This window comes from Enhydra lutris, unplaced genomic scaffold (assembly GCF_002288905.1).
Source record: "Enhydra lutris kenyoni isolate GAN:26980312 unplaced genomic scaffold, ASM228890v2 scaffoldscaffold10, whole genome shotgun sequence".
NCBI lineage: Eukaryota > Metazoa > Chordata > Mammalia > Carnivora > Mustelidae > Enhydra > Enhydra lutris.
Window position 1 is genome coordinate 19,164,801 of NW_019154094.1, and position 24,740 is coordinate 19,189,540.

The 24,740-nt window shown below is 48.5% G+C and overlaps 1 protein-coding gene across 2 annotated transcripts in view; it reads left to right on the forward strand.

The window, feature by feature from the left end:
- Positions 1 to 24,740, forward strand: part of LOC111143893 (protein tyrosine phosphatase, receptor type G) — a 700,723-nt gene that overhangs the window by 593,447 nt on the left and 82,536 nt on the right. For both annotated transcript variants that reach the window (XM_022497940.1, XM_022497941.1), the window contains exons 10-13: positions 2,088 to 2,196; positions 8,420 to 8,469; positions 10,262 to 11,039; positions 24,497 to 24,629. In XM_022497940.1, the coding sequence (XP_022353648.1) occupies positions 2,088 to 2,196; positions 8,420 to 8,469; positions 10,262 to 11,039; positions 24,497 to 24,629 (1,070 nt within the window). The remainder of the gene's footprint in view (positions 1 to 2,087; positions 2,197 to 8,419; positions 8,470 to 10,261; positions 11,040 to 24,496; positions 24,630 to 24,740) is intronic.

A 24,740-nucleotide genomic window follows, 5' to 3' on the forward strand; every position in this document is an offset into this window, starting at 1 on the left:
TTCCCAATAGAGAGTCCCCAGGGCCTATTCAATCAGTTATGGAATAATACTTTTCATCTTCTTTTAGATGAAGATTTCTGTACTTCATTTCCATTTATATTTTCAGTTTCCCCACTAGACATTGTTATCTGGGTCACATTAGGGAATGACGAGCTTCATGAAATCAGAGAGAAATCTATTGAAAGGCACCCAAGGTGATGATATGTTTTAACCTTTCTCTTGTCACCGCTGGAAGTCCATAAGGGATTTTCCTCTTTCTGGAGGAAAGATGACTTGCATTCATCAGCAGAAACTGTCCAGGTGCTTATGCGGTTTCCTGTTCTAGGTGGAAAATAAACACACAAAGATAAATAGATACGGGCTGGTAGGGAATTCTAATAAACCCTTGTGTAAACGGAGCAAAGATTTGGCTCTGAATGAAGACTGAACAGGGGTCAGAGGTTTCAAGAATGAGGCATAAATTAGTTTCAGAGAAAGGGAGAGATGGGGAGGAAAACATGCTTTGACAGCAGGTTCTTTTTTATCAGGATTTTCTAAGGGTGGTTGTTTTCTTTGGGGACACACAAAAAGAATTTCCTTAACTCCTCAAGACGTCAAGAGTGCTGAATTAGTGGCAACAAAGCTGTTCTCTAACTTACGGTGGCAGTGGCTCTGAAACCTAAAAGCCTGAGTCCTTGTTTCATGGGCTTGCTGCTTGTGGGGTAGGTGTTACTACCTGCCTTTTCCAAAATAAAGAAATGAGTCTTCGAGTGAAATAACTTGACCCCAACCCAGTGCCGTCCCCAGGAAGCCATTCGTGAGGCCAGAACAGCAGGTGTCGTGAGTCATACTGGCACACCTGCTCAGAGCATTTCACTAGCCACTCAGCAGTTAAGCCGCTCCGAGAACTGCTTTCCGTATTTGGCCCAGAATGTACGTTTCAGTGACGGGACATTTCGTCCATTAGGAAGTCTTTGAGAATCCGTTTCTTTCATTGTGTGTTGTTTCAGGAAGCAAGGGCTGCCTGCTTTTCAGGAATTTTCCGTTTTCTCCTTTTCAGAGGCTCTTGGAATAAAGCTTTGAAGAGTGGGAATCTGGATTTGGCTGGTGACGCCTGACCAGGGGTTGGCAAACCATTTCCTAGAAAGAGCCAGAGAGCAAAATTTGGGAGCTTTCGAGGTCATAAGGTCTTCATGGCAGCTACTCAACTCTGCCATTGTGGGGTGCGAGCTGCCACAGACAACATGTAAATGAGTGCGTGTGGCTGTGTGCTAATAAAACTTTATTTATAAAAATAGATAGTGGGCCAGATTTGTCCCGTGGCTGTAGCTTGCTAACCTCTGTGTTAGACCAGGGGTGTTTTTTGTTGTGTGGTGGGGGATACCTGTGAACAAGCTTTGCATGGTCTGTGTTATGGAGCACTCACAAGAACTCTGGGAGGTTGCCACTACTCTTTCCATGTAACAGTTGAAGCTGGCAGAGAACAAAAAGACATTGAGCAACTGACTTGGAATCACGCCACTAGTGAGTGATGTGACAAAGGTAGATCTCGTGACATCTGGCTTCTAGTCAGGTGATCTCTCCTGGCATCGTGCCCCACATTATCCATCAGTCAAGGTACAACAAGGCCTTTGAACTGCAAAGAAACCTACACACCAAGATTTTGTCACTGATACTGAGATCTCTGCAATGTTCTGAAAAGTCAGTCTAACTTGATCATTCTAGAGGCTGTTTAGGCTCAATAAGGATAGTCTATAACTATACAAAAGGTGTGGTCATTACAGAAGAAGTCCAAGTTTAGTGAGTGGTAAGAAGGCTGGGGACGTGTTCCAAACAACAGTCAAGAACGAGTCAAGATGGATTTTGTTACATCTGTCACCCTGCATATGTCATTGTTGAAAACAGACTCCCAGCCAGTTATTTTTGAACTTCCTTCCCTTTCAAAGTGAGCCTATGGTCCATAGGGAAGCATCATGGCTCTCAGGCTTGGTCAGGGGACCCAGTAATCTAAAAGGACTACTTTCTCTGATCTTAGGTTCTGCTCTAGAAGGTAAAGTGTATAGCAGCCTTCAAAACCAACTCACTACCTTTCCTTTCTTCCCCTGCAGAAAGCCACCATTAGCCATGTGTCCCCTGATAGCCTTTACCTGTTCCGGGTCCAGGCGGTGTGTCGGAATGACATGCGCAGTGACTTCAGCCAGACGATGCTCTTCCAAGGTAAGGCTCATTCCCATCCTTCTGGGCCCCAGTGGACCTGGGCCCCCCCTACTTTATGCTGCCTTAGCCTTTCTAATAAGGGACCTGGACAAAAGAAAATAAACCTGGCCTAAGAACCAGGGTGGGGTTTTAAATCTGCCTCTTAGGTTGGGGGTTTCATAGGCCAGAAGACGAGGGAGAAGAGCAAAGTGTTGATTATTTTTTTTACTACTGCTATTTTCCAGCTGTGGGGAACCAAGTATTTGCCTAACACTGTCATTGTGAAATCACCTCCTGGTCATGTGTTTGGGTTTCTAGCCTGATTCAGTTGTTCTCTTAAGAACTGGAGCACAAGTATCCGGCCCACTCTTTGGGCTTGCAAGTCACACAAATGAGCCGCTGCTTACAGGATCCCAGGGGCTTGTACCTGCTGATATAGGGTCTTGTAGAAATTTCTAGGGCCAGGACTAACGTGAGGCAATAGAGGCATTAACCTTGGTGCAAAATTTAAAAGAGCACCAAAAAACTCAGTCATCAGAAACATTATATTTTTCAGTTAAAAAAAGAAAAAGTTTGTGGACAAAATGCCCAAAATTTTTTTTTTTTTTGGTTAAGATTGTACTCATTTATTTGATAGAGAGTGAGCACAAGCAGAGGGAGCAGCAGGCAGAGGGAGAGGCAGGCTCCCCACTGAGCAAGGAGCCCGATGCGGGGCTCAATCCCAGGACCCCAAGATCATGACCTGAGCTAAAGGCAGACACTTAACCGACTGAGCCACCTAGGCACCCCCAAAATACCCAAATTTTAAATAAAGATAGGATCCACTCTGTCTCACTTGTCCCAACCTAATCCCAGCCCCGGTTCCACCGAAACTTTATTGACAAGTATAGGCAGTTGGGCTGTGGGCCATAGTTTGCTGACTTGGTTTGGTGACATACATCAAGAGCAGCATGGAGGGAACGCTAGAGTTTTGCGTCCTGCTCTGCCAGCCTAAGGTCCTCTCTGATAGGGTCCTTTCCTTCCGGGATCCCCAGTTTCAGAGAAACCTCCACACCAAACCACTGGGTCTTAATCTTTTGGAGTCACATATCTGATGAGGGCCTTGGACCTTGTGTGTAGAAAATTTTGCATCCAGCTTCAGGGGCCCCGTGAAGCCCATAGTCTGTGGACCAGCAGCACCAGCATCATCTGGGAGTCTCCGAGAAATGCACGCATCTGAGCGCCTCCCAGAGCAATTGCATCAGAATCTGAGGGTGAGGCCAGGAATCTGAGTTCTAACCAGATGGCCCAGGTTACTGGCCTGCCCAGTGAAGACTGACGTGCTGGTCCCGCAATGGGGGCCCCAGGTTTGAGTCTGGCTACCGCTCAGCATTGGTGGGTCTCAGAGAACATTGATAAGTTTCTCGGAGCTACAGTGTCACAGTCTGAAAAGGGATAATAGTGACAGTACCCCTGTCACAGGGGCCTCATAGAATGATGTGCTGTGAAGCGTGTTAAGTAGTTAGCAAAGCGCCTGGCACCAACTGTAGATGTCCCTTCAGTATTCACTTTGGTCTAAAAAAATAAGAAATGATAAACCCTAGGCAGGAAGCCTTCTAGCCTTTGATTCCCTCTAAGGAGCCCTCCTAGCTTTACATTTCGGCCTTTAACTGTTTGCTCAGGTTCGTGTTATGTCTTGCTTCCATTTAAACTAATTGAAATGAGCAAGGCTGGATTTTTTGCCCACATAAATCACGCTTGCCATGGCTACCTGTGCCGAGTGTCTTGGCGGCTCTGCCCAGGGTCCAGGAGGAGGGTCCAGGAGGCTGAAGCCGGGCCTGTGCCAGCCCAAGGGAGAGAGAAGGGGAGGCCACAGTGGGAGCTTGCTGAGGCCAGGGCCCTGGAACTTGGGACACATAAATCATGATTAAGCCTCCTGTGTGCTCTGACCGAGAACCTGGGCTCTGCAGAATGCTTTTCCTGATTAATAGGCCCCCAAGCTTGCTGGCTTCTGTGTGGACTTTGAAAAATTAAATGTTTATAATGTAAGGTAATGCAAAAAGGCCTTGTCAGCTATAAATTCCAAGCATGGAGTATTTAAAATTTTTGATCACAGAGACTTGTTGGCAATGGCCAGTGTCTCCTTTGTGCACAGACTCAGTCTGTTTAGAGGGGGATGTGAGTTGACGCGTGTTATATATTGGTGTTTGTCCCTATGTGTAGACAGAGGGCCCTGGTTCTCCACTCCTCCCCGAGATAGGTTTCACGTCTTCCTTACAGCAGCTGGAGGGCAGTGTACCAACTAGACCTTTGGGTAGGCTAGCACACCTCTTGTTGGGAACCATGTATGCATTTTTTTTAAAAGATTTTATTTATTTATTTGACAGACAGAGATTACAAGTAGGCAGAGAGGCAGGCAGAGAGAGAGAGGAGGAAGCAGGCTCCCTGCTGAGCAGAAAGCCCGATGCAGGGCTCGATCCCAGGACCCGGGGATCATGACCTGAGCCGAAGGCAGAGGATTTTACCACTGAGCCACCCAGGCACCCCCCTATGTATGCATTTTTAAAAGATTTTATTTATTTTTGTGAGAGAGAGAGAGAGTTCACGAGCAGCAGGGAGAGGCAGAGGGAGAAGCAGGCTCTCCACTGAGCAAGAAGCTCGACGTGGGGCTCGATCCCAGGACCCTGGGATTATGACCTGAGCCGAAGGCAGATGCTTAACCAACTGAGCCACCCAGGGGCCCCCAAGTATGTATTTTTGAGCAGTAGGGCCCTGTACACAACACCGAGCAACGAGTAGGACTTAAGTCTTGAAAGGGAAAGAGGAGGGGTGCCTGGATGGCTCAGTGGGTTAAGCCTCTGCCTTCGGCTCAGGTAATGATCTCCAGGTCCTGGGATCGAGCCCCGAATTCAGGCTCCCTGCTCAGCAGGGAGCCTGCTTCCCCCTCTCTCTCTCTGCCTGTCTCTCCACCTACTTGTGATCTCTCTCTGTCAAATAAATAAATAAAATCTTTAAAAAAAAAGAAAGAAAGGGTAAGGGAAAAAGCGTTGAGAATTTCACAGAAGCCTTGCTCAGAATAATTGGGTTTCCCAGTGATGAAATTTACATCTGGTTTGAGAGCATGAGGTAGCCAGGTGTACTCTGTACATTATGGTAAATATCACACTATTTATGTTCTGTATAGCATAATAAATGTTACCTATTTGCCTTAGTGGGGTAAATATAATAACAGCAGTATAGCAAGTGGTATCCACAGAATGGTTCACGGTTACAGAACATTTTCCCATTAGTTACACCATCTGACCCGTGGCAGCTTGTAACGTGTGTGTTATTTTACAGATGGAGAAATGATTTCCTAGGCAGTGAACTAACTTGCAAAAGAAATCACTTGGCTACTAAGCGGGGTCTGAATTTCTTATTCCAAAACCCAGTCATTTAAACACAGCAACAGACCACTCCAAAGAGTAAATATTACCCTGTACCCCCAGTAACTCACCAAACAGATGGAAAGATTGATTGCGTAATCAGAGCCTGTCTGCAGTTCTCAACAGTCATGGAAAATCATGGTTCTGTAGCTTTCTCTCCAAGCCACGGACCCATCAGGCAACCTGAAGCCAACGGATCCTCTCTCAGCACGGCTTAAAATAAATAAGCAAAATACATAGAAAAGACAACCAATTATATCCAAGTACCAAGTATAGTTGTCAAAATATTTTAAACAAATTTGGAATGTAGTCATAGGTGCTTTTATTATTATTATTAATAATATTATTATTAAAACATTGAATGACAACAGAAAATCTGTTGGCTACTGTGATTTCTGAGTAGTGATGAACATAAATGATACTCCAAACTAGCTATAACAAATATATAAGGCAATATAAAAACATCCGACTTAGGTCAGAGACAAAGTCTCTGGTCCTGCTGGGGTGGCTGAGAATTGTTGCCTGCTTTTCATGGTGGAAGGAAGCCCTACATGTCAGTGAGAGCTTAATGGGAAGTCAGATGCCTTTTATCCCCTGTCCTTGGATCCCATGGGCACCAAGTTCAGCATTTCAGACCTGAATGGTCCAGAAGAAACATCCTAGTCACCCTGGCTTAAACCAGTTAGTTATTCCCAGGTAAGAGCTGTTTGCTTCCAAGGCTGCTGTGTTTGACCTAGTTGTCCCGAATTCTAGATGGGTCTCTTCTCCACGTCTGTCTCTTCACACACTGGACTTCACAACTATGCACAGGGAATGTATGGTTAGGTCGGGGGTGACAGACCCACATACCCCTGAGGCTGCACGGAAGCCTGTTCAGAGGAGGGGAGGATTATCCATGGGAAGTCAGAGATCCTACGTCCACCAAAAGGAAGTGAGAGACGCTCAGCCCCTGCAGGAAGGAGACTTCAGTTTTACCGAATATTGTGACTTTTCAGAAAAGCGGGAAATTGGGATTTTTTTAGGTTGAAGGCTATTGCAACAAATACCTTTTTAAAAAGCTTGCAGGCCAAACGAAAAACTATGTCAGCCATTTGCCACTTCTGGCTTAGGTAAAAACTTACAACAGGTACACATATTATTTATTTTGGCATTTTTGGGGGGACTGATTTTTTTTTAGTGCCATGTATATATAGGAAATAAACTTTTAGTTTATATAACAGTACTGTTTTTTTGAGAGTTATCACAAAGAGGCAGTTTTTTTTTTAATTATACTGTTCCCATTACTCACAACAGCAAAGCAACCCAAATGTCTACCAACAATGAATAGATAAATAAAATGTGGTATATGCATACAGTGGAATATTATTCAGCCTTGAAAAGGGGGCAGATTCTGACACATAGTCCAGCATTGTATGAACCTTAAAGACATTATGCAAAATGAAATAAGCCAGTCACAAAAAGACAAATATATATGATTCCACTTACATGAAGTAGCTAGTGAAACATATAGAAAGGGTCAGGGAAAGGGAAAAATGGGTATTGTTTAATGGATACAGAGTTTCTGTTTCGAAAGATGAACAAATTGCACAACAATGAAAATATACTTAACACTACTTAACACTACTGAACTACAAATTAAAAGTAGTTAAGATGGTAAGCTTTATGTTATGTGCGTTTTATACAATTTATATAATTAAACTTTTTCAGTTCTCCTGTTTATAATACTAACATATGGTCAAAGAAAACTACAAGGAGTGAACACCAGCATGAGTATTGTGTGGATCATGTAAGAATTTGACCACTAACTGTAATAATGGCAATATCTTATTGGGTTTCAAAACTTAAGTAGAAAAAAATACTTGACTATACACAAAAGGTGAGGCAGGCAAATAGAGTTAAATTATTGTACAGTTCTTATGTTTTTAGCAAGTGGTAAAATACTGATTTAAGGTATACTACAGTAAATTCAGGATTCATATTATAATGACTGAATGGATAGTAAAATACATTATAAACAAAAAATAATGGGGGTTGGCTCAGTCAGAAGAGCATGGGACTCTTGTTCTCAGGGTGGTGAGTTCAAGCCACATGTTGGGTGTAGAGATTACTAAAAAAAAAAAATAATAAATTTTAAAGATAGCTAAGAGGAAGGAATAGTAATAATATGATTCCACTTCTACGAAGTTCTAAAATAGACCAAACTGACAGAGGTCAGAATTGTGGTTACCTTTCGGGAAGGTGGGGACGTACACACACCTGCTGGGTCCTAGAGAACATCTATGTCTCAGTACAAGTGGTAGTCACAGAGGTGTTTACAAAGAAAATTAGACTATAGGGGCACCTGGGTGGCTCAGTGGGTTAAGCCTCTGCCTTCGGTTTGGGTCGTGATCTCAGGGTCCTGGGATCGAGCCCCACATCGGGCTCTCCGCTCAGCAGGGAGCCTGCTTCTCCCATTCTCTCTGCCTGTCTCTCTGCCTACTTGTGGTCTCTCTCTGTCAAATAAATAAATAAAATCTTTAAAAAAAGAAAAGAAAATTAGACTATACACTTAAGATTTATATGTTTACTTATGTAAGCTATACTTCAAAACAGAAAACAATTTAAAAACTCAAAAAACTGAAACTAATAGCTTAAACTTAAGAGCCAGGAAACTGTATAGCATTCTGAGAGTTTTTAAATGATTCATAAGCTAAGAAGGGTTTTACATTTTTAAATAGTTGGGAGAAAGTCTGCAGAAATAGTGTCTCATGACATGTGGCAATTGTATGTAAAGCTTAAGTAAAGTTTTATTGGAACAACAAAAAAGGTGTGTTATTCACAGTGCAATTTCTTTGTTTCAGCTAATACTACTCGAATATTCCAAGGGACCAGAATTGTTAAAACAGGAGTGGTAAGTAGCAGATGGTAATTGCTTTGTCCAGCCCGTTGTTCATTCACATGCAGTAAAAACTTTCACCACGAGGTGGCAGTATGATGTTGTTAAACTGCTCACGAAGCGGTGAAAATACAGAAACCCTTCCATTTCTCACTGTTCATAACTCAGTGTGTTATGAAAAGAAGCTATGCGACAGAGTTAAAGCAGATGTGTTATACTGTATAATTCTTACCAAGATAAAAACTCTCAATTTTAAATTATGTATCATCTGTGAGATCATACAATGTAGGAGTACTGGAAAAGGGTGAAAAAGGTCTCTTCCAAGCCCTTCAGTGACATATGCTAGGGTTCAAAGGCTCTCATTTCCCAGCGTTACATGGATTTGCAAGTTTCTGGAGCTTCAATTAGTATCTAAGCTTTGCCATTTCTAGTGTGAATAACAATCATAATATTAATGATAGTGTTGGTGATAACAGTAGTAGTCTAAAATTTGCTGGTGTTTCTTGGGTTTTAGACACAGATTATCTTATTATTTTATTTACTCCTGGCTGCATCCCATGAGATTGGTATTACTATTGTTCCCATTTTACGGATGAGGAAACTGAGGCTCAGTGAGTTAAAGGTAATGTACTCAGCATCCCCCAGACAGGGGCTTGTCAACTCAAGCCCAAACCGTCTGACTTCTCTGTCTTGGGCAACTTATCTTATGTGGCATTTGGAATTTCATTAACCAACTTTAGAACCTAACATTTGCTAACTCGGCCATCCTTAAACTACAAAGTTTCCCAGCTACAGTATGGTGATAATGGTATGAAGTCCAAGTTGTTCTGGCTTTGTTGTTTTCAACTATAGAAGTGATGGGATGGAAATCTGGGTTCCGTACACCAGGTTATAAAAACTAAAATTAAACGGATAACTTAGAGCAACATTTCTTGTTTTCCCTGAGGTACCATATGTGGTTCCCACACGTAAGCCCCAGTTTGGTGTGGTGGGAAGAATGAGCTGAGGCTCGCACACAGGCAGCCTTCCTTCCAGCCCTTAACATCTCTGTGCCTCGGTTTCCTGACCTATAAAATAGGGTGATGAACCTCCATGCCTCCAGGGTAGGGTGCGAAGGCCTGGCACACAGTGGGTTCTTGTTAAATGGAATTCCTCCTGCTGCCATATACGTGGACATAGATAGACCATGTAGACCCAGAGATTCTGGAAGTTCCGGTGGCCGTGCAGGGCCCACCCTGAGGGCACGTGGCTATCAGCCAGTTCCCAAAGCGGGCAGTGTGGAGTGTGGCTCCTGCTTTCAACCCTGCTGCTGCTGACTCGGGTGGCCACTCCGGAGGGCTTTTCTGGACCTAATTACTCTGTGCTCTCCGCGAGGGCCTCTGGTGTATGAAAAGGCAAGGACGTCTGTGTCTTCCAGGGTCACCCTGGGATCACTCAAACATCTGACTTGGCCAGTTTATTACTTAGTTGTTTTTTGTTTTTCCACCAATTTTAATAGTCCTTACTTTTCTTTTGACACCTGGCTTCCTCCTAAGCCATAGCAGTGAAAAGTTGGGTTTGATAGGCTAGTTAAGTTTTTTAATGCACTGCAAGTAATTGTGTAACCATTAAGACCACAGATGGTTGTTCACGGATCGCCTCATGTCACCTTTGGCACTGCTCTTTGAGAAACCCTGTGAGGAGAATCAAAGATGAGTAAAACCCATTAAGGGCCATAACCAGGGCCTCTTTCCCTATCCTGATGACTGACGCTGCTCTGCTCTCTCTTCTCTCCCCTCTCCTGCCCTACCCATGTGACCCCTTGAAGCCCACGGCGTCTCCTGCCTCATCGGCCGACATGGCCCCCATCAGCTCGGGCTCTTCCACCTGGACATCCTCCGGCATCCCCTTCTCATTTGTCTCCATGGCGACTGGGATGGGCCCGTCCTCTAGCGGCAGCCAGGCGACCGTGGCCTCCGTGGTCACCAGCACACTCCTGGCCGGCCTGGGCTTCAGCGGCGGTGGCATCCCCTCCTTCCCCAGCACGGTGTGGCCCACACGCCTGCCCACGGCCGCCTCTGCCAGCAAGCAGGCCGTCAGGCCCGTCCTGGCCACTACGGAGGCCTTGGCTTCCCCAGGCCCTGACGGCGACTCCGCACCGAGCAAGGACAGCGAGGGCACAGAGGAAGGGGAGAAGGATGAGAAAAGTGAGAGTGAGGACGGGGAGCGGGAGCACGAGGACGAGGGAGAGAAGGACCCCGAGAAGAAGAAGAGCGGGGTGACCCACGCTGCCCAGGAGCCAAGGCAGGACAAGCCCACCCCCACCTCCTCGTCCTCCAACAGGACTGCCGAGGAGGGGGGGCATCAGACTCTGCCCGGGCCCAGGCAGGACCGCACTGCCATCCCCACAGACCAGCCCGATGACGTGAGGGATGCCCGCCCCGGCCTGGACTCTGGCTCGGTCACCTCCACACAAGTGCCCCCCACAGTCACAGAGGAGCGTTTCCAAGGGAGCGATTCCAGGAGGCCCCCGATGCCATCGAAAAAGCCCATGTCCCGAGGGGACCGATTTTCTGAGGATAGCAAATTTATCACTGTTAATCCAGGTAAGTGGCCCGGTCCTCATCTGAGGATGGGATGGGAGACAAAGCTCCAGAAAGTGCTTAGTCTTCCTGAGATCATATATGTCCCTGGCGTAAGAGATGTTTGTGTGTGTGTGTGTGTGTCTGTCTGCATTTTTTATTCTAATAAGAATAACTTCTCTCTCATTGTGGCTGGAATAAGTCCCGCTGTGATATTTGTTTCCTTAACAAATCTACTTACCGCAGAATAACTCTGAGGATTTAAACTACACAATGAGGGGCGCCTGGGTGGCTCAGTCAGTTAAGCGTCTGCCTTCAGCTCAGGTCATCATTCCAGGGTCCTAGGATTGAGCCCATGTCAGGCTCCCTGCTAAGTGGGGACCTGAGCCCACAGTCCTCGCCCAAGCAGTGGGGCTCTCTCTGCCAGAGCCCCGTTTGCCGTATGCAGTACCCAGCTGATGGTGAGACCGGGGCATGGCTGCTCTGGCCCCCCGCCCTGAGCTGGCGATCCCCGGTCACCCTGACCCGTAGTGCTTCTTTGCTCTATCCTGCGCTCAGATCCTAACAAACCATCCTGATAGTCTGCGAGGCAGCCGTGCGCATGAGGGGTTGTGATTGTTGTGAGGGGTTTTCTTAATAAGAAATTCTTCTTTTTGCCAGACTACAAGATGTTTAGCAACAATTTTTTTTGCATCTAAGCTGTTGTGGAGTTATAAGAGTGCAAAAAAAAAAAAAAGCAACTGGTAAATATTTATTTGCTTTTGCACTTGTAAACATTAAAATTCATCTAAAGCTGAGATCTCGTATGTTAAGATACAACTTAGAATAAATTTTCATGTTTTGAATTATGTTCCTCCTTAAAGCTGGTATGGACTCGTTTTTTGAAGTTTGGGTTTCCTGTGGGTGTTGCTCAGTTTGTCCCGGTTTTCGGGAAAGGTGTAGAGTAGCCTTCTGTGGAGTTGAGGGAAGGAAATAGCGGGCCACTTACAAAGCCGTTTGAAGCCATTCCGACACGAACGGTGACATTTCCTCTAGGAATTACTGTGAGACAGTAGAATTTCTTGCGTTTGAAGATATTAAAGAAATATTTATGGAGTACTCTCCATGTACAGGGCACCACACGAAGCATTGGGAATGGGACCCAGATCAAGGCAGGCCTCTGTTCTCCGGGGGTTTCTGTTCTAGTGGGGTAGCTTGAGGATATTTCAAAAAATGAGTGTGTAACATCAGATAGTGGTGAGTGCTAGAGTCAGGGCGGTGGGTAGGGGGGCATCGAGAGGTTGAGGAACGACATTTGAGCAGAGACCCAGTGGTGACGAGGTAGCCATGCAGAGAGCCGGAGGAATACAGGTCCAGAGACCCAAAGTCGGGATGAATTTGGAGTGGTGGAGGCGCGATCCCAGGGCCAGTGTGTGTGGACCCTGGAGGAGGGAGAAGGAATGAGTTCACAGACTGTTGGAGCTCAGACCAGGAGGGGCCTCATGGTCCATGCTGAGGACTTGATTCTAATTGAAATGGAAAACCAGTGGTGGATTTCAACGGGAGACTGGCTCGTCTGATTAACATTTTTGAAAGACCCCTGTGGCCTATTTGTGGAGGTTATATAGGGGAGGCAGGAAGAGACGCAAGAAGCCCAGTTAGGCGGTGAGGGCAGTGGTGGCTTGGACTAGTGGGGTTTCTCCATAGACTAGTGGTAGACCTTGTTGAGACCAGATTTTCAATCCTGAGTGGCTCTGCCTGTGGGCTCAGGGCTCTGGCAAGGTCGTCTTCTCCACCTGTTCTCTTAAACACTGCTTTGCCCATACTTCTGACAAAGATGGCTGTTGAGAGCTTAGGTTGGGAGTGTTCATACTTCTTGAGACTAGAGAGCAGCGGGGGAACTGTGTCTGTTCCGGGGGGAGGCAATGAGTCATTGGGGTTGGCGTCTGATTCCAGGGAAAGGGAAAGACTCAGTGAACCCTGGGGATTTGCAGCCCCGGGGCTGGGGCGTGTGGGTCTCCAGCTTCCACCATGAAGCATCACCATGTGCCATCTTGGCAGAGTTCCTTCTGGAGTCAGGTCACCCCAGTAGCCTCTGCCCCGGACTCATGCTGACTCCTCAGGCAGTTTCTATGCTCGGTGTTCTCGTCTGTAAAATGGGGATAACAAGAGCTCTCAGTGCAGATAAATGGAGTCTCCCTTGTGGTCCATCCCAAGGAAGGAGGCACTGTTGCAGCCCAAAGGCCATGAAATCACAATGGCAACCATAAGGAGGCTGGCTCCTCGTGGGTCTTTCTTTTGTCATCCTCCCTGGACAGTAAGGAGCATGCCAAGACTCTGGTCCCCAGTTAGCTGGCATTCGGAATGACCTCCAGGAACTGTGCTCTTTCCGCAGGCTGGTAAACCAGAGCCACTCCCTTACCACGTACATCTAGTGGGAAGGTTCACATCTCAAAGCCTTGTGGGCCCTAGGTCTCTGTCGAAACTTGTCAGCCCCTCCAGGTAGCACAAAAGCCCCCAGAATAATATGTAAGTGAGCAGATGTGCTTGCGTTCCAACAAAACGCTGTGTACAGAACCAGACAGTGGGCCAGGTTTGACCTGCACAGCGGCATTTGCCGACCCCTGGCTTAAGCAGAAATAGGCGTGTGCTTGTTGGTTGATGAAGGGTATGAGTGACTCGAGGGTAAAACCCACAACCCCACATCAGTCCACGATCCCACCGCCTCGCTTCGCTTCCAGCCCTTTTAGTCTTTCCCCATCTGCCTCCTCCTGCTTGGCATTTACTTGTTAAATAAAGCCACTTACCTGCATGTCAGTGGTGACTTAAAGACTTTGTATGTACATTTCTTTAAATCTCATTTAGTTTTTCTTCATGGTAAGTAAACACAATCATTTTCATTGATATTTAGCCTTTTTTTTTTTTTTTTTTGAGAGAGAGCAATGGAGGGTGTAGAGGGGCAGAGGGAGAGAGAATCTCAAACCAACTCCCTGCTGAGCGCAGAGCCCGACACAGGGCTCTCGATCCCAAGACTCCCAAGACCATGACCTGAGCCAAAATCAAGCATTGGACGCTTAACCGACAGAGCCACCCAGGTGCCCCTACATTTAGCCTCTTTGAAACAAGCTTTAATTCTTTAAAGTTACAAACTGTGTTATATTTTGACCAGCATCTCCAGAATCCTTGTTTTAAATTCCCATGATGTCTGATAACATCTTTGTAAGTCCTGTGAGTAGTGGCTTTGGTATTAATTCACAAGGAAGGAGAAGAGGAGTCCTTCTGTGGGAGAAGCAGCAAACTCAGACAATGACAGAAGGCATACAGGTGGGGTCAGTAAGAGAAGCAGACATTAGGGAGGGGTGAGGACCACAGCAAACCAGAGTGCACATGTGTTTTCTAAAGAGGACAGCCTCACTCAGTTCCCCTGATTACAGCCGCTGAAGATGCCTCGCAAGCCAGAAATCCAAATCTTTGTGCAGCATCTCTCAATTTTTAAATGAGTTCCAATTTTTAAGACGTTTTCCCTTTTTCCTCCCTTTCATTTTTCGTTTTCACATACGCCAACTAAACACATCCCTGGACTGGGGAGGTAGGAACCGCTGGTGGTTGGCTGATAGCTCCAGTTCCAGCTGCCCTGCAGGCCGATGGGAAGGATTAGAGGCTTCCGCGCAGCTGCTGTGTCTGTGTGCTGGCCTCTGCCAGTGGGAAACCCTCGATGGGACATGTGCCGCGTGGAAATCTGCTGCAGCCCCTCTCTTGGGAGCCACAGGCAGAACGTGGTGCACGCACCCCCAGTAGCCAAATGATACCATAAGATGTTCTTGGGGTGGTGTGCAGAACAGCAGGCCCTGGCAGAGGCATTTCAGGGTGGGCATGGTCTATAAAACAATCATTTAGTGCTAGGGCTTTCCATCTTCGTTTCCTCAAATCAGGGAAAGTCCTTTCTCAGACTCAATCCTGCTCAGAACCCCAGTAAAGAAATGCTCATTCCCTGAAAGCTTGCAGCGGCCCCTCTCTGGGTCAGTCCTAAGCCAGGTGCTTAAAGGAAAGTACGGTTCTGGGGTCTGCCGACCAGTCTCCTGGCCTCCTTTTGTCTGAACCACGAGCTGAGAATGGTCAGAGTCAGTTCGTTGGGTCTCCTTCTTTTTTTCCTTTCTTTTTTTTTTTTTTTTTTTAAGATTTATTTATTTTAGAGGGAGAGAGAGAGACTGAGAGAGAACAAGGGAGAGGGACAGGAGGAAAGAGAGAGGGAGTCACAAGCGGACTCTGAGCTCAGCACAGAGCCAGATGCAGGGCTCGATCCCATGACCCGAGCTGATACCTGGAGTCGGTTGTTTAACGGACCGACCGAGCCACTCATGAACCCCTGCTGTTCTGCTTTGAACCACAGGGGAGGGCGCCAAGCTCCAGACACCCCACTCCTTTGGGCAAACCCTGAGGTACCCCTTTGGAACCCTCAAGCTCTGAGGAACCCACCTTGAAAACCTTTGATTCTAGAAATAGTAGCAGTACTGAGTGACATTTGTTCTTTGCTGCTGTTGCCTGTGCTAAAAGCCCGACTGTGTTTGTGGTCCTATCACACCCCTGTGGGGGCTGTGCTGTCCTTGTTGCCTTTGGCAGTGAGGGAACTAAGGCACAGAAGGCTAAGGAACATGTCCGGGCAACACAGAGCTCCAGCATGGGCCAGGGAAGTCCACCTCACACAGCGCTGCTTTCCCTCTGGCTTTGGGCTTCTTCCCTAAGTGGGCAACACGAGATGATTTCAGATGGCATGTTAATTATTAAGTGACTATTTGAATGTATGCTTTAGAAAAAATAGCAGTTTTCCATTTATGGCAGAGGTTCTCAGCCAGAGAGGATTCTGTCCCCACACTCCCCAAAGGCGTTTGGCAACATCTGGAAACATGTCTGGTTGTCGTGCCTGGGGAGGGGGCTGCCCCTGGCATCTAGTTGGGGAGAAACCAGGGATGCTGTTGAGAACCCTAACCCTGCACAGACCAGCCCCCCACAATGAAGACCTCCCTGGTCCCAAGCGCCAATGCTGCTGTGCTCGAGAAACTCTGATTTTTCATGTTAATATGCAGTGTCCTTTTCAAAGTTCATTTGAGGAAAGAAATAGTTAAGGACAGAAGTAGGGGCTAGGACAGGTTCATGCAGACAGGGCAGGAATCATGGATGTAGTGCTCAGCCCGACTGTGTGGACGTGGAGGATGCTGTAGGAGACTTTATCTGAAATAAATTATGGCAGGCTGTTGTAGGGACCTTCCAAAGCACTTGGCAGCCAGGGCTAGTTTTGTGGGTCAGGTTCTCTTTTTGAAGATGTTTTTTAGATTATCCTGCCTGTTCCTGTTCTCGGCTGTCATCTTCCCAGGAGAGCCAGCATGCAGTGGCTGGGAGCAGCCTGAAGGAGTTGCTCAGTGCCGTCATGGTTTAGTGTCCTCCCAGAAAGAGTCTGGCCCCTTGGAAGTTTCTGTCCTGCATGAACTGATCTTTGAACTAGGACAGAGTCTATATCTCTTGGTGGTGGGGAGCCAGACCCCACTGAGAACAAGCAGGACATTCCCTGAAGGCTGGGGTCAGGAATTCAGGTTGTCGTATGTATTTGATGCAAGATCAGGGATGAGCTCTTTCCCAACTAATGTCCAGGACACATGATGTTGCCACCAAGGGTCTGTGGTGGCAGTTTGGTAGGTCAGGACCAGAGAACTTATAGGACTTAGAGTGAAATTGGGATTATCAAACACCTCTAGTTTTCCAATGCCTGACTGAAGGAGACATGACAGACTATTGTTTGATTGCGTGTGATGAAGGGAGCTCTCCGTGAAGGGGCAAGGAGTGCTTATTCACAGGGACTCCGGGTGGTAATGTGTGTGTGTGTGTGTGTGTGTGTGTGTGTGTGTGTGTGTGTGTGTATGTGTATATATATAGATATATATATATATATATATATATATATATTTATTTATTTATTAAATGTTTTATTTATTTATTTGACAGAGAGATCACAAGTAGGCAGAGAGGCAGGCAGAGAGAGAGAGAGAGAGAGAGAGAGGAGGAAGCTGGCTCCCCGCTGAGCAGAGAGCCCGATGCGGGAGCTCAATCCTAGGACCCTGAGATCATGACCTGAGCCGAAGGCAAAGGCTTAAACTAACATTGAGCCCTGCAGGTGCCCCTTGGGTGGTAATACAGATGGAAACACACGACGCTCTAATCCAGCTCTGGCACAGTAATGGGAGTCCAGAGCACTGGCCCCTCGCAGGAGGATACGTGTGTTTGCAACTGACAGTCGTGTCTCTGCTGCCATGGTTTAGACGATGCCAGGGCTCCAGAACAATAAAGACGCGTTTTGTGGCCCTGGAAAAAAACCAGCCACCTTCTCACTTCACACCTGCTTGGGGGGCTACCGTGCAAACAACAAAACCAAACAGAAAATAACAAACGTTGGCGAACGTGGAGGGAATTTGGAACGCTTGTGCGCTGTTGGTGGGAATGTAAAACGGTCCAGCCGCTGTAGAGAACAATATGGTGGTTCCTTAAAAAATTAAAAATAGAACTGCCATATGAACCAGCCATCCCACTGCTGGGTAGCTCCCCAAAGGAACTGAAAGCAGGGTCTTGACGAGATCCCTGTGTATCCATGTTCACAGTGGTATTGTTTACAGTCGCCGAGGGAGGCACATTTGGGTTGTTACCCAAACAGATGCATGGATGAATTAAATGTGGTCTCCACATACAATGGAATGGTATTCAGCCTCAGAAAGGAAGAATGTTCTGGTATGCGCTGCAGCACGGGTGAACCTTGAAGACACGGTACCAGGTGAAATAAGCCAGTTGCACAAAGACGAATCTGTGACTCCATGAGCGTGAGGTGCCTAGGGTTGTCAGAGTCATAGGGGCAGAGGGAGAAGGTCGCTGGCAGAGGCTGGGGCGGGGGGAGGCTAGGGTTTAACGGGTACAGGGTTTCCGTTTCACTGGGGAAAGACAGATTCTGGAGATGGGTTGCCCAACAGTGTGAATACACTGGACACGGCTGAAACGTACTCTTAGAAATGGTTAAGATGGTAAGTTTCATGTGTTTTTTTAACCACAGTTTTTTGGGGGTGTGTGTGTGTGTGTGTTTTAAAGCAGCTGTCTTAATTCGCGGATGTGGGTGGTTTTTAATGAGCGGTGTTACTCAGAACAAATGTAGTCAAGTTGCCCACCATTAAACCAGGCTGTATTATGAGTGTGGAGTGTGTCCTTCTCTTGCTCTTTGCTGAAAAGGGAAAGAATCCCGCTTTCGCCTACTCCTGAGAGTGGTCTCTCGGATCCAAGCTCATTTTAGCCTTGACGGCGTAGGGGTGGTTGTCCCGCCGCCGAAGCTGAGCTCTGACCATGGGGTAGGCGCGTTCCACATGCGTCCATCTGATGCCTCGCTGCCTGTAGCATTTATAGTACAATGTACTCCGTTTTTATTTGCTTCTACTGGGATGAGAGCCAAGCCAGTAAAAGGCAAACAGCATTAATTCAGTGATGACATATGCCACTGAAAACTGTTTTTCTTTTCTTTTTTTTTTTTTTTAATTTTTTTTTAAAGCAGAATGGAGGCACTTTACTCAGATTCTGTTGGATGCTGAAATAAAAGCTGGGAGGCAGAGGGGATGTGGGGAAGGTCATTCATCCTTGCCTCCCTCCTGCGAATGCTCAGAGCAGGTTAGGTAGCATCTTGCTCCAGGTTTTATCTGGAAGACATTTCAGAAGGAGACTCATTTTTCTGAGTCCCAGCTCCGGCTGGCCTCCCTCTTCTTACCTTCCCCACATCCCTTTATCACAGCCACGGGCGTGGAGGGAGAGGTGGGTGGAAGTTGTTACCCCCATCCCATTTCATCCTGGTGCACGCAGACCAGCAAGGTGCAGCTCTGTAAAGAGTATGAGAAAGGTCCCACCGTGTTCATTGAGGGGAATGGCCCCCATGGTATGGTTGGAGCAAGAGCCTGGTTAATTTCTAATTGATTGAAAAATAAAATCTCTTTGGTGAAGTTAGTTATTCAGTTAGGAAAGGTGCCTTGTCCAGAAGCAGTGCCTTCTCTTGAGCCAGGTTAGTGATTTCAGAATCACTTGGGTCAGAGCGCCCCCAGCAGACTGGAATTAGAGGGCCTAGAGTGAGCTGCCGTCGGGGCCAGGGGTGAGGACGCAGGTCTGGTGTGTGACATTAGGGAGCAGCGAGGACTGTGGCAAACTAGGGAGACACGCCCTGTCTGAAGAGAATGTGCTGCCAGTTTCCAGCTGATGTTTGCCATTCCTGATGGAATTCAGGCCCGTGTTGCCAACCTCAAACACTGCTGGTAGACGATTCCATTGTTGGTTTATGTGAACTCTATTGCCTGTTAATGTTGGCAGCTACCTTGCAATCTAATAATAATTAGTGGGGGAGGGGTGCCAAGCCAGGCACACGTGTGGGCTGCCAGTTCACACAACCCACAGCAGGCAGGAATCGAAGGCTAGTTCTGCTGGGAAAACCAGACCATCTGGATAAATCAGAAATGGAGATGAGGGGAGGAAAGTCTCTGTTAACTCAAAGGTCCTGCACTTATCCTGGTGTCAGGATTTGGGCATTGGGGAGGGGAGCACACCCTCCAGGAACTGGGTAGCCAAGTTCTTTCAGGAGACAGCTGGGTTACAAATGAGGCTCTGAATGAAAGTGAGCTGCTCCCAACAAATGGGAGTGTCTCATTTTACGACATTGGCAGCCCTGTTGCCTGATTCCATGGGAAAGAAGAGAAGAATGGGCTCTGTGCTCAGAAGGCCCTGTGCTGGCCTCCATGCTCGGCTGTCCCCATCTTGAAACTCTTTAATAACTTACGAACAGGCCTCCTGATTTCATTTTGCACCTGGCTCTGTAAATTAACATGGCCATGATTTGCACAATCTTCTTCACATTGGATGATCTTGTTTACTTCTTATAAGTCCTCTGAGAGGTGAGCGTCATCATGTCTCCCTTTGAAAGAGGAGGGACCAGGGGCTCGGAAATGGGCAGTCACTTACCCAAAGTCACACAGCTAGAAGGGCCTGAGCCAGAATTTGTCATCGGGTCTGCCTGACTTTGAAGTGCACGCTGTTGGTTGTACGGAATAGTGTATAGTTTGTTCCAGTGTCTGGGGGCCTTAGCATGGGGAGGACCGTTGGAGGACAAGTCCAGGAGCAGGAGAGTACATACCCAGCCCAGGCAGCATGTCACGTGTGCCTAGTAGTTTCTGGCGGTTCACTGTTTTATTATACCTGCTCCTCTGAGGGCCTGTCGGGCCACCATGGAAACAGGTGTTCCTGCTGAAGGACAGCAAGATGAGTGGTGCGGACTGGTCTTAGGGCCAACCGGGAGGTTCGGCCTCCACTGCAGAATGCTAATGCCCAGCTCATTAGAGCTCCTGTGTGATCGCCACTTACGCTCTCAGATACCACAGGGCAATCGCCCTCAGCATCTGCCTTGTGCTGCTGGGGCATTGAGGAGGGAGAATGTGGGGCTGGTGATGGTGATCATCCCCTTTGAGAACTTGAATCCGCTGCCAAATGGCTACTAAGCAGCATTCTACGTGGTTTCTATGTACTTGTTCATTGAAGCCGCACACCCCACATTGGTGGGCAATACGATTGTCTTCATTTACAGAGGAGGAAACAAATGCACAGAGAGGTTAAGGAACTTGCCCAGAGCTGCAGAGCTCATAGGAGACTGGGCTTCACTACTATTCTTCCATGTGCAGTTGGGAGTCAGCCCTCCCTTGGGGGAACCCTGGTAATGAATAGGAGAGCAGTTATAATTGCGTATGACGTGTGCAGTAAGGGAAGTACGTGGCAAGGGTGTTGACAAGGATGAGAGGAGGTGCGTAGCACTGCTCCACGCCAGGCACATCTTCCCCTTGAATTTTGCCACCCCTCCTGTGGAGCAGGTTTTTTACAGAGGGAGAACTTCAGGCCCAAACTGATAACAAGTTATTAGTTGAAATTCACATAGAATGGCAGAGCCTGGATTTGAACCTGAAATCTGAACTCTACTCGGCCCTCCAGAGATAGCACAGCCTGAAGGCTTGGGGAGGCCTCATGGAGGAAGTAGCACCTGAACCAGGATTGGGGGATCGATGGGGCCTTCTGGGGGCAAGCTGGAAAAGGCATTCCTGGAAGTGGGATGACAGAGACGAAGGCGGGGAGAGGGGGGACCCTCCCACCCTCCCACCTCCCCGTGGCCCAGCAAGGTCGGTGATTGCATGGGTGTTCTTGGAACACAGTAGGGGGTGGGCGAGGAGCAGCAGGAGATAATGAGAGGTAGGGGGTAGGGGATTGGGGGCAGGGCTTGCTGCCCTGAGGGCAGCAAGGAATTCGTCAGCAGAGGGACAGGAGCAGAGTTCACGTGGTTGTGTACAGATGTGATGAAAATCTCAGGTTCCTGGTACCATGAAGGCAAAGGAGGACAGTGAATAAGATGATGATATCGCCTTTGGCAGGCCCCACGTGGACGTCCAACAGTGCTTGCTCGTATTTTTGCGTGGCCTCTAGGGTTAAAGCCCCGGGCACATGACGCTGCTGGCAGAACAGAATTTTCTTAGGTCTGGCACGCTGCCAGGTGCTGCTGATTGAGGATCACCTCTCCACCTCCTTCAAAACAAAATTCGCCCACAAGCTCTGTGAAATGTTAGAGCAGTGACTCAGTCGTGCCGCTGGAGGCTAGCTGTGCTTTCCGGACCCCCTGCTCTGCAGACCGTGCTCTCCTCTGGCAAGTCTTTCCTAAGGCCGAAGGCTCCCCCGAGAAGCTGATGAGAACCTGCACCCTCGCTTGTGGAGGACGAGAGGAGGACAGACGTAACGGCTGGCACGTGGGATTTCTGGGACGGCGGAATATGCCCTTGACACTCACAGCTAGAGCATGACTCATAAGGCCCAGAAATCCAGGAGTGGCCACTGTTTACTGGGTTAAGGATGGTGGAGAGAACCTGGACCTGGTGTTTCCAGTGACTGTTTAGAGAGATGGGTGTGAGGGCTTCTTCCGGCCAAGGGCCCTTTTCAGTGCCTGAGGGGGAGTAAGACCTGGAGTTTGCATGCAGCCTCCCTCCCTTCCTGTCTATGTGTTGGTAGCCCAGGCAACAATCCTTTTCTGTCAAGGGACCGGGAGTTCCCCCAGTATGCCAGGGCCTCCCAGAGTGGATGCTGAATTCACTGGACATGTGACCTGTAATGTCAGTCCTCCTGCCATAGTTTCCTTTAACTAAGAGGACCTTCCCTTCTTTAAGATGCTTCTGACCATCAGCCAGATAGTTGGCTGGCTGGGCTGCCCCTGCTGGAGCCCAGCACAATTATTCTCGTTCCTAACTGGTTCTTTTGGCAGATCACCAGAGCTTTGCTATTCAAACATTAGGCCAAGGGAGAGATTGCACACCTGATCTTGTAAGCCTCAGCTTACAACCCTGCAGTAGCTTCCAATGCTCTTGGATGGAACTAGAACATCTCCTGAATTCAGCCTATAAGGCCCTGGCGGATGTGGCCTCTACTGCTCCATCTTGATCCCCTTCATTCTCATTCTCTCTGTCCAGAACACTCTTCTTCCCCTGCACACAGCCTGGCGAACTCCCCTTCACCCTCTAGGTATCCATGTCACAAGCCCCCTCTAGAACCTTTAGGACCCTGAGGCTAGGATAGCTCTTCCCACTGTGCATAGCTCTTGGGCTCTCCCCGGTGTCCCATTCATCTTATCCTAATTCCTTGTTCTTGCGTCTGCCTCTCCCCCTTTCGGTGACTCCCACCCTGCAGCACAGGGCTGTTCCTGCCTGACGTCCCGCAGCAACCCCATCCCCTAGCACCGTGTTGGGCACACACTGGGGACTCCGCAAATAGCTACCTAAAGAGAAATCGTGGAGCAAGGAGTCAAGAGCAATGGGCTGGCACAGTTAGGAAGGTACTTTATAAACTGTGAAGTGCCGTGTTATAGTGTGTCATCAGAGCGTGCCTGCCTCTGTCTCCTTCCCTGTGAACCGGCCTCCATCTGGCCCTATGTGATGCACAGGGCTGTGCGTGAAACAAAGGAGGTGATCAAAGGAAGCTAGAAGCCGCCGGTGAAAAGCTCTGTAACATGCTTCTTCATTACTCTGGAGCCTTGCCTCTTTATAAATCTCCTTTCGGGGCCAATTATTTCTTTCCTGGGCAGCCCACCTTCTCTGACTTGGAAACCCAGACTGATTAGCCCCGCACCGCAGCCACCCTGCAGAGGGACACTCTGGGCTGGCTGAACGCTGGCCTCATTTTTGCAGAGCAGGAGGATCCTGGCTGAGCACAAGTCAGCCTGCAGCCAGCTGTAGATTTTTTCCCCGGGGCTTCTCCCCCTGCTCACACTGAACCTTTGCTTTCTCACCACCTGCCTCCCATGATTAGCCGTGAGCCCCCCTGACCTTCCCAGCCCCGCACGGCAGCCATCGGAGCCTCATTTGTGCCACCTGGAGCTTTCCGGCAGTATAAAGGAGAGTAGTTTCCTTCCGGAGGCTCCTGGGGACTTGGGAAGATCCTCGGGGCCTGTGAGAACCAGAGGGAAGAGCTGCTTGGGTAAGAGTCATCTGCGGACAAGAGAGAATCCCGGATCATTTCAGCCTGTGACCCTCTAGACGGGAGCAGAGCGGGGCTTCCTGTCTCCAGTTGTCTGTGAACTTTAGACGCGTGGGGGTGGGGAGTAATGGGACGGGAGGGAAAGCTGGAGACCCAGGCTCTCCAGGGGTCTGAGGGTGGGGACTGCTCGGCAGAAGCGTCTTTGGTGCCCCCTGTGGACTGTGCTGAATTGAGTCTATAAGTAGCTGGCTGGGACCCCAGGGGGAGAGCTGCAGCTCTACCCTGAGTCTCGTTCCCGCCCCCCGCCCCCAACCCTTGCCAGGGAGCCTGGGAGCCCCATGCTTGCAGGATTGTCCCACTACAACTTTATCTTTTAGGGAGAGGTGCTTTCCCCAAACAGAAGTGGGGGGCAGGTACTAGAGGAAGGGGCAAGGGGTGCAAAGCAGGCAAAGAATAGAACCATTGTGGTTACAGCCAGTTATCTTAGCAAAACCCATCCTGCCTTTCCTCCGGCCTTGGCGCTGGGGAACCTGAGAGGCTCCCAGCCACCTCCCACCACCACTCCAGTCCCTTTCCTGAGGCAAGTGTGATGCTGCATTCAGGACCGAGCACATTTCTTCATTGTATCCAGAAGCCGCTCTGGGTCGTAATGTTCTTGGAGTGGAGCTGGATGTCTCTCTCCTATGCAACTCTCTGCGAGAACATCTTGGCCTCCGTCTGCGAGTCCTTCCCACTGGCCATTAGAGAAAAAGCCCGGCTTGGTCTGGGACTCGGTAGGAAACGGTGCCTGCTGCTGATTGCCCCTCTTGTCCTAGGACAGCCCAAACAGGCAGCCCCGTCCCCTGGAAGCCACCCCAAAGTGGAACAGAGCTCTGTGTCTTACTCTGGCTCCCCATTCCCCCTCGCCCCTGTCCTCTGACTGCCGTGGTTTCTCTTTGCAGCAGAAAAGAACACCTCGGGAATGATAAGCCGTCCTTCTCCAGGGAGGATGGAGTGGATCATCCCTCTGATTGTGGTATCAGCCTTGACCTTCGTGTGCCTCATCCTTCTCATCGCTGTGCTAGTTTACTGGAGGTGAGTAAGCCAGGCTGTACCTACAGAGGGGATGTGGGGGGGCTAGGTTCTGCTATAAGCACACTGCCCTGGGCAGGGCCGGCTGTGGGGCGGGGAAGCCCAGGGCCTCTC